The 10,815-nt window shown below is 33.3% G+C and overlaps 1 protein-coding gene across 1 annotated transcript; it reads right to left on the bottom strand.

Moving 5' to 3' along the window:
- Positions 1-844: 844 nt before the first annotated feature.
- On the bottom strand, positions 845-4,621 carry LOC148198690 (uncharacterized). Its single transcript, XM_088115193.1, has 5 exons — positions 4,379-4,621; positions 3,060-4,131; positions 2,642-2,785; positions 2,083-2,268; positions 845-1,082 (listed from the first exon to the last, which is right to left on the bottom strand). The coding sequence occupies exons 2-5, from the start codon at positions 4,071-4,073 to the stop codon at positions 1,002-1,004; spliced, it is 1,425 nt and encodes a 474-aa protein (XP_087971319.1). The 5' UTR covers positions 4,074-4,131; positions 4,379-4,621; the 3' UTR covers positions 845-1,001.
- Between the last annotated feature and the right edge of the window lie 6,194 nt (positions 4,622-10,815).

Raw genomic sequence — 10,815 nt, 5'->3', positions numbered from 1 at the left:
GCTTACTGAGTCTTTTGTAGCTACTAACACTCAATGCTTTTAGATAAGGAAGTTCTACCCCTCAGAATAAAGGCTTCACATTATCACAACATTGAATAGTCAAATACTGGAGAGTTGAAGTTTGTAATGTCATTCTAAGGCAAAACAACTTGCTTTCTTGTTATGACAAAATCTCGGAGACTATAATCAATTTTCTTAATCCTTTGGGTAATGCTTCCAATTCTAGGCATCCAACATGGTCCAACACTTGCAAAATTTGAAGCTCAAATATAGAATCAGGGAGTCCCATAATTTTTGGATATGTAAATGGGTGCAATATATTATATTTGAGATTAATTTGTAATATGGGTTAAATATGTTTTTAGTCCTTGAACTATCAAGCGATTTTGGTTTTAGTCCCTACTCAGAACTTTGATAGTTTTTAGTCCTTATTGTTTTGAAACTCTGTACTAACTTTTAATTTTTTTTAACTATCCATTACGATCCATGTTTACATACAATGAAAAAAAAACTGAGTATATATATTATAGCTATGCAAAACACACCCAGCAATGAATCATTCATTCATAAAAATAATAAAATTCTGAAAAAGTCATACATATATAAAACTAATTGTGAAATTATTAAATTATAACCACTATTTTCCCAATCATCAATATTATGATCCCACATTTATATATTATAGATGTGCAAAACACACCCAGTAATAAATCAGTAATTCATAAAACAATTAAAATTCTGAAAAAGTCATACATATATACAACTAATTGTGAAATTACTATTTTATATCCACTAATTTCCCAATCATCAATATTATGATCCCACATCTTACACTTTTGGAAAGTCGAATAAAAATGATAATCCATTTATTACAAAGTATAAAAAGGTGTAAAAATTGTTAGCAACAACACTAAAAGATAATTATAATTAATATTATTACAAGAGTCATGGCAGTATACCACACAAAACCCACCATGTTTAAGCTTGAAAGAAAAAGTAAGTTACTTGTAATGCCGAGACGCTTCCCAAACCAGCTTATCCATGAAATGACATTTCTTGTCAAATCCCCAGCCTGGATTACTCTGCATCATATTTCAGACCAACCATAAATAATGTGCAGAATATTCCTTCCAGTAGCTTTCTCAACAGCAACTCTCATATTTAATTGAAATAAAAGGCAATAAAAACTCAAAAAGAACTTAATTGAAGATAATATATATATATATAATTGAAGATAATATATATATATATATATATATATATATATATATATATATATATATATATATATATCTGAATTCATGAAAGGATAAAAAAGACAAAGAAGGATTGTAAATCAATCTCAGGACAAGTAAATTAATGCCAGACTCAGGAAACTCAACACATTAAGATTCGATATTAGATATAGTCTCCTTTCCCGATTCAGATTAGTGCAACGCCAGCAACATTTGTGACTACAGCCATAATAAATTGATTACCAAAACAGATGCAAACTTCATACAATCATGAAATAGAAAGGTTCTGAATCAACTCTTTAATGTACAATGCCACAATTCACTTTAATATGGGGAACTAAAGTTTGGGAACCCCTCGGATTTCTAATCATACAGTAAATGTCTATCTCATTCCACCAAAGTCAACTCCAATACCTAACAATCTTCGTGCATTCCTTGCCAATATCTTTCAATAGATTTAAACAAATATTAAGCTTTAGGCAGAGAATTGATTTTCCTATCCATGCCTTGTCAATATCAACTGTTCAGCCTTGGTACAAAATCAAATACATACATTTGGGCTTTATATTATCAATTAGAATTAGATTGGGATTCATAGACAAAATGGCAAATATTTGTTGGAATTTCAATTGATTATGCAACTGTTGAGAAACAGTTTCTCTTCTGATATAAAATTACAAGATAACTATACTAAGAAAAGGGTTCATTTACCGCTGACTTACACGAGAGAAAGTAGAACATAATCCGCAGAGATACTTATAATAAGAATATCAACATAAGAGGTAAACAAGTAGCCAAGTATTAAGACATTTTACACCCAACACAATATCAATATTTAGTTCCAAACCTGAAGGGAGACAACAGCACGGTTAGTGAATTGTTTCACTGAAGAAGGTGCACTTTCAGGAAGAGTTTTAGCAACTCTTTCTAATTCTTCTTGTTGCTTCTTTGCAGTTACCCTGTCTGGTCCGCTGTAGTGATCAACAATCTTTTTCAACAATGGAACTCGTGCCATTGTCTCTTCCATTATTTCCTAGTATGATACAAAGTTAGAAAAGAAAAAGATCCCAACACATGGACACACACCCATAAACTGCAGTAGAGAACACTAAAAACAACATCCTTTACCCGCTAGCATCTATAAAATAGACAACTATTTCGAAACATAGTAACTGATACGGTACTTGTTCTATGTAATTGCTACACAGGTTTGATATGACAAAGATAGTGGCAACCAAGCCACAAAATTACTGTTGAAGAAGATAGTGATGAATTAAAAGTTAAAAAAAAAAAACATCAAACATCAGTATCAAAACTTGTGCCCCGAAACATTTGCAATTAGTGTTACGGTTAGAATCCTAAGGCATAAGGCAAGGATAATGGATAAGATTAACAACAAAATATACCTCCCACTCTTCCTGACTTTGGATCCCCTCATATGCCATCAAGAATGGTTTCATCTTCTCAAGTGCATCCCGAAGTGGAATTGGTTCCTTCTCATCAATATCTGGATTATCAAACTCCACCAAATATTCCGGCTCAAATTCAATCTGCAATAATCAATAAAGAAGGCGAAAAAAATACAAACAATTAAACATGGAAACAGGGTAACTAAACATAAAATAGGAGTTTGGCTCACAAAACTTCCCCGAAAGAAATGTTGTCTTTAGATCTAGAGAATTGGATGATTATAATGAGTTTCCTATAGCAATTCAATTAAGACTGGAGAATTTCCCTATATGCAGCTAAGCTACAAAATTATACTTCCGCTACCTCTAATTATTTCTCAACAAATAAATAATGATGTCTGTAGAAACCACTTACTGCATAATTGATGTCTACCGCATCCAAATACGCATCCTCTAATGGCGATGGCAAAACTCTACAAGCCATCTCCTCAAATCCTTCAGTTAACTGATTCATTATCTCTGGCCCAAACTTTTTGGCTAATTTCTCACCATCTGCATCATCTCCAACATATAGCCCTGTAGCATATGAATCCTCTGCATCCATTTGTTTTCCACGTCTTTCATCCACGTCCCTCCCTCTGAATCCTCCTCTTCCCATGCCTCGACCTCTGCCTCTGCCCCTGCCCCTGCCAAGCCCACCTCTCCCTCTAAATTCTCTTCCTCTTCCAGGGCCACTTCCATCGTCGTCACCTCTTAACAAAAATCTCCGTGCATTCCTCACTGCATCATCCCGGCTTGGTATTGGTTGTTTCACAGGCAAAGTGTCGGATGCAGCTGCACCAGGAGCTCGCGGAGGGCGAAGATGCCTGTTGTCTTCTGTAGCTCGCGTTTCCGGATCTGGCTGCTTCATGGGCTTCCCCCGTCCAAATCCAGACAACACTTCTAGTACGCTACCTGGAAGTTTGTTAACATGCTCAACATCAACAGGAACACCATCTGTCGCTGCTGGAGATACACTGTCCTCTCTTCTGAAAAAAATGGGCTTTTTGGGTTCTGGTGGCCCCAAATCATTTGGAGGTTGAGGTACAGTAGCTCGGCCACGACCAGCAGGTGGCTGATTTATGGAAGATAAAAACGATGAGAAAGAATGAAGACCTGACTGAGGCATTGGCTTGCCCCGGCCATGGCCATGGCCAAAACCAGGAGGAATGGGAGACTCTGTGGTGTCAGATTTGGGCTCACTGGAACTAGGCTTACCAGGAGCTCTTTCATTCAAATTGAACGGTCCTGAACCAAGGAAGGAGCCTCCACGACCACGACCACGACCGCCATCTCCAAAACCAGAAGATGAAGAAAATGCAGCTACCGTTCTTCTGGTGGCATTTGAAATAGTGGGGTTTGGGATCCTTATTCCAATATTGCCTCTCATTGACACAGTGAAACAAATGCTTAATTGGAAAATTCAAAGAGGCTTCAGCTACATCAACCTGATGTCCCCAAAAAAAAAACACAATACCAAATTTATATGAACTGTTACGTCAAACTAGCACATAAAAATTCACATTTCAGAACACACTTGCATTGCATATTTATTTTTCTTGTCCTGTTTATATACACCAGTTTTAAGTTTACAACAACCACTGACATAATTGATGATTAGAAAACTTTATCCAGTTCATTTTTCAATAATCTAAAACAAAATCAATACTGGCCGTCATTATCAAGATCACGAACCTAGTTAAGTGCAGAATAGTTTTTTGTAGACTCCTGCAAACTCGAACAAACTCGGTCAAACTCGTGTAAAACCGTGGGTTTAGCAGCGATTCAGCGAGCTGAAACGACACTGATTGTTGCGTTTTCCTATCACGTCGCTTCTTCTCAGCTCCGCTCCATTTTGTGATTTTGATTCTCGTCTACACTCTGTAATCTCACTGCTCCCATTTCCTTTCTGTTGTCTAAGTTTCAGACGTTAGGGTTTTAGCTTTTTTTTTTATTTCTACCCCTCTTACTACTAAGTTGAACTGGCCTACTTTCAAATCCAAAATTATAAAAGAATAATAATGTTACAGTAAAATAAAAATATATACTAATCATAATAATAATATTACAAAAAATAAAAAATAGTTATAGTATCAAATAATATTAAATTATTATGTTATGTTTTAATGGGAGTGAACCCAAGGCCTTCTTTGTATTGGAACGCAAGGCCTACCATTCCGTAATTGTATTGTTTATTGGTTATTGTAGCACACACTAGTAAAAAAGTAGTATTAGAACGCGGCTGATATGCCTCGGTTTCGGAAGACCCGGTGCCTATACCCGATACTACCTCGGTTATCAAAGAAACCGAGGCATAAAACCCTCTGCAACTCACCTGCTATCTCTTGCTGATCTCTGCTGCTGTCAGGAAGTCAGACAGACCAAGGGATTCCGCCTCGGTCCTTTGCAGAACCGGTGTCTAAAGCATGGAGCCGGTTAGTTTAGAGCCGGTGCGGACATACGATACGACCTCGGTTTTGAATGAAACCGAGGCATATACAATTATTTTGAATTTTTTTAAAGATGTTTAGGCATCGGTTTTGTGCAGAACCGCTTTTGTAGCTGGAATACGGCATCGGTTTTAAACCGAGGTAATAACCTTTTCTTTATTTTTACAAACGCCAGTTACAGTGCTTTGTCTTCCACCCTCGTTTCAGAGTTTCTCTTCCACCAGCCCTTCTCTCTGTTTAGCCAGCGCAAACCTCGGTTGCGGTTGCCATTTCTCTCCGACCAAAGACGAAAAGCGAAGTGCTGCAAGGCGAACCTCGGGTTCGATTTTTGTCGCGAGTGGCCTTTGTCGTCTTCTCCGTGCATCCATCGCCGTGCCGCTACAGTTCGACCCGCTCCTTCATCTCCATTGTCTCCGGCGAAGCGCCTTCTAGGTTGGGTGGCTCTATTTCTCTCGCGAACAGTAGGAGTATTCTCTCCAAGCGTTGCTTCTGCCATCGTTCCCGCCTCACCACCGTCGCTCCACTACTTTTGCTGTCGTTGTTTGCCGCCACGGTAAGTTCTTTACAATTGCATTTGTCTGTGGTGATTGATATCTGTTTGAATGAAGAAAAGAATGTCTGTGGCTATTGATATTGGTTTTTTTCCCTGATTTTTTCCCTTGATTGGAATTAATTTTCCCCTGTTTGAATGAAGAAAGGAATTAGTGATTCTGTAATTAATGCACCAGATTTTCGATCTATGCTTGGCTTATTTCTTATTGTATCGAAACAGTGGTGGTAGTATCTCTGTTGTGGATGTTGTTGTTGGCGTGTACGTTGGGTGGTGGAAGCTGACGATTCACGAAATGGGACCCAAACTTGGAACAACGTCAAGTGTGGTTACTACGTTATGTTTTGGATGATGATCATCATCCGTGCACATTACACCAGTGGATGGGAAATGGTAATATTTAGGTTTGAATTTTATGTTCTCTATATTTGAATTTCATATACACTAATTGAAATCATTGTACTTTATGCAGAGATTTAATAGGACTGCTTCAATTCCAGACAAGTCAATCCAACTTGTGAGGAAAACACTTGCTAAATATGTAATTCATTTATATAATAGTATGTAGTAGATTTTAGGATATACTAATTTTAAGTTTATGTTTCTAAGTTGTTTTATGTTTTTCTACATTACTATATGTTCAACATGTACATTGCATTGATTTATGCTTGGTCCCTTGATTTATGATTACATTGGATTGATTTATGCTTCTAAGAATTTGATTTATGATTTCATTCAATATATTTATGTTTTAATATAGATTTCATTTAAAATATATGTTTCTGCAACATTCTGGACTGCTCTGGTTATAAAAAAATATGCAGGTCTGTTTTTGTGGTTGGGAATGTTGCAAAAACAGACACCATTTTAAAAAAAAATCGTACTTATATGCCTCGGTTCTGGTCAAAATCGATGTCGAAAGACCCCTTAAGGCCTCGGTTATGGTCAAACCCGAAGCAGAATGTGTAGCGGAGGAGAAAAAAAAATGAATCTACTGCCTCGGTTTGGGCCACAACCGAGGCAGTAAAGTGGTACTTTATGCCTCGGTTACGAAGAACCGAGGCCTAATGTGCTACGAAAAAAATAAATTAAAAAACGTTAAACGTTTATGCTTCGGTTGGAGATGAACCGAGGCAGTAGGGTTGGAGTTTATGCCTCGGTTCACAACCGAAACCAAAAGTGTTAGACTTTTTATCTCGCCTGAATATGCCTCGGTTCAGGAACCGTTGTCTATATACAAAAATAACCGCTGTCGTTTTCCATGACTGTACTAGTGACATTATGGTTATTTTATTGAGCTGATTTTATGTTGTGTGTTTTGGTTAAATTGCTATCTGATTAATGGTATATGCATGTTGATTAGACTATAAGCAAGGTTAAAGTTAATGGTACTTAGTCTGCAAGCTTAAAACTAGGATTAGTTAATACATTTGCTCTTGTTTCGTTGCTTAATGACTTAATGACATGTGTAAACTGGAATTGGTCTAGAGCTTAGCTGTCTCGGTGTATTTTTAAGCTAAATAGTCTTTTAGTAAGTCATAATATGTTGTCTCCTTTTGAAGTAATTTTATATATTAGTTGCAAACAGATCATTAATAAACGTCAATATGTTTGGTCGTTAATGATGAACTTTGAACTGAGTGTGTCGTTGTCTATGTTCCATGGTGCATTGATGATCTCTACATATGTTCAGTCTTTTCTAATTATGGAATTGGATTCATGTGATATATTTTTTTTCCTGAATTATTGTATAATGAGTATTACAAGATTTAAGTCCGATTATTATTATTATATATTATTATTATTATTATAATTAATAAAATTAGTGTTATTACTGTGGTTGCTATATGTTATTATTTTTATAATAATTATTAGTACTAGTAATAGTACAAAAATTATTATTGTTATTTGTATTTTGGTATTATTGACATTTTTATAGTTAGATTTATTAATGTTATTATTATTATTAGTAGTATTAACAGTAATAGTAATAGTAAATTTTGTAGCATTATTATTATTATTTGTATTATTATTATCATTTGTAGTATTATTACTATTGTTATTAGTTTTTGTTGATATTTGTAAGAATATTAAAATCAATAATAGTATTATTATTTGAATTAATTATAGTGATAAAAAAAAGTTAAATGCAAAAAACATAAATAAAGTCATTTCTGTTCAACTTTGAAATCAAGATTTATATATCTAAAATATTCAAAGGCTGTTCAGACATATATACACGTTCATGCAGAGCTATTAGATACAACTCACCACGCATGAAGGAAAATTGGTGTTGGAAATATTTTCCTGAGAAATTTAGATCTTCTGCTACAATTGATGAAGATAGATATTCATTATATAGACTTAAAAACGATGGCTTATGTGTTGAGAAAAGTGGACATAAATTAAGTAATGCAAATGTTATGCCTTATAGTCATCTTTTGTTGACGAGGTATCAAGCTTATGTTACAAAATATTGCAACAAAGCAAATTCAATCAAGCATTTATTTGAATATGTCAATAAAAGTCCTGATTAAGCCATAATGAAAATTACAAATAATGAAACAAAGTGTACAGAACATTATTGTTGATGAAATAAAGAAATGCTATGATTATATATATTTATTGCTAAATGAAGTAGTTTGACGAATTTTTAGCTTTAATATCCATCACAGATAACTTTTTATCTCCAAGATTAAGAAACAGTATTCACAAGTAAAAAAATAGCGTATATCGTCACGCGTTCAACGTCCAACCATTAAATAACTAACGTTAAAAATGACCGGTGACATTTTTGTAAATAAATGCAATTATTAAACGTTGTTTAGAATTATAATTTGACGTAAAAGGATATAAAACGTCGAATGTCTCAGCGTTAGACGTCAAAAGGTTAGTGAATTCAATAAAATTTAAGCGGAAGATTGGAAATTCATTTACTTTATGTTAGCGCGCGAGACTCTCTTCTTTTCAAACTTTTTCAAATGAAGTTTGACGACCATCACATGTAATATTTCTTTCATTTGATACAAATGCATGTTAATTAACTATTTTATATATGATTTTTGTTTGTTTACCGATTATTTTCATGTTCTTATCCATCATAGGCGCATTTTGTTTTCTCTGTCAATAGTGACGACACTTTATTCTGACGAATCCACTTTTTGAAGATTAGTTTTAGTTTTCGTTTTGAAGAACTTATTTGTTAAACTTGTTTGTTGTTGTTTGCTGAACTTGTTTGTTGTTGTTGTTTGATTGAACTTGTTTGTTGTTGTTGTTTGATTGAACTTGTTTGTTGCTGTTTATTGGTTTTTGTTGTTGATACTATGTTCATAGTTATTACTTTATAAAATACAAAAAACTGAAATTTGTTGTTTTTCTACTTTTCAGGTCTTGTAGAATTGAAAAAAATTATCACAATTAATTAAAAAAAACAAAAAAAATTGATTAACGTTGTATGTTGATAAAATTCGATGTTAAGTTAACGTCGTATATTAACAAAATTCGACGATAGTTTAAGGTCGAATTTTTTGAATTCGACGTCAATTTAACATCTCCTGATATAACGTCGTTCGTAAATTCATCGTTAAAAGTCCAAAATATTCTACGTTGTACGTGATTTTTGTACTAGTGATTATTTGAAGATGATGATCGAAATAATGATATGTATTGAACAAGAACGAGATTATGAATACAATGTTTTTAACTTTATTTTATGCTAACAAAAAATATCAAGAGGGCATAAATTTGCCCTATGAATTTTTTTCATCAAAGTTTGTTAGGATGATATAACAAAAATAATGGAAACGGAGAAGGTGTGTTCATTTAGGATCAAGTGAATGTTACAACATGAGGATTCTATTAATAAAGCAAAAAAGGTTGCATTGATCATGATAAGATAAAGACAATTAATGGAACACCTTTCGCTACATAGGAAGAGAAACTTGTTATGCTTTATGAAACAATCAAGAATTCATTGATGCAATCAAAGAAGCAAAAGAGCTTGCCTCCGAAAATCAACTCAGAAAGTTATTTATTACTTTGTTAATAATAAATACAATGTCAAAGTCAAATGTAGTTTGTGATTCAACTTAGAAGTTGCTTACATATGGGATTTTACATACATACATACATATATATATATATATATATATATATATATATACATATATATATATATATATATATATATATATATAAAGGGAATTGAACCTACTAGGTACTAATTTTAAATCATTTGCAATTAGTTATTACTTTAAATGTTTATATCATGTCTTTCAGGTCTTTAAATTGGAGAATATAATTACATAACTTTAGGATGACAAAATATAATTATTAAATTATTAAAATTGCAAAATAAGATTATTATTGATGAATTGAATTATGATAAACAAGATATATAGAATATTCATCATTTTGTATTCCAATTACTAATTCATAGCAATTACATCTGTATAAAGAGATCACGACAACAATGCATTAAGAAATAGGTAACTTTTTTTTCTTATATAGTTATGGTGGTACAAGAAAACATTTTTTGTGAATTTTTTTTAGTTGCTATTAGATAAAAGGGAGTTATTGTCCTAAATATAGCTTCAAGCAGTATTGCATCTTTATTGCTTTCTAGAGGTAAAATTGTTCATTCTACTTTTTGCATACCATTAGAAATCAATGATAAATCAACTTGCAACATCAATCAAGAAAGTCTTCTTGTTAAACTTTTGATGGAAAAAACTTATTATATGGGATGAAATACCTATGATGAACAAGTTATGCTTTGAAGCTTTTGATAAAACCTTGAGAAATATAATGAGAGCTAAAAATGAAGATAATGCTAAAAAAACCATTTAGTGGATAAGTTATGGTGTCGGGAGGTGATTGCAAACAAATTTTGTTTGTTTTCAAAGAAGGATTAAGATTTGATAGTGCGAAGACATCACTAAACTAGTATGATTTTTTTACAACATTACATAATTATAAATCTTTCAAAAGACTTGAGATTAAGACTCCAATTTCAAATCAAAGTGCAAGAGTTATAAAAGAATTTACTGGTTTGGATTCTACAAATTGGAGATGGACATATTGATTTGAATGAAAATGGTGAAGGCAAGATTTGTATACTACTAGATCTTTTA

This window comes from Vigna umbellata, chromosome 5, assembly GCF_029865625.1.
Source record: "Vigna umbellata cultivar VRB3 chromosome 5, Vumbellata_1.0, whole genome shotgun sequence".
In the NCBI taxonomy this organism is placed as follows: domain Eukaryota; kingdom Viridiplantae; phylum Streptophyta; class Magnoliopsida; order Fabales; family Fabaceae; genus Vigna; species Vigna umbellata.
Note: the sequence above shows the minus strand (reverse complement) of the source record. Positions and strands in the feature narration are given on the sequence as shown.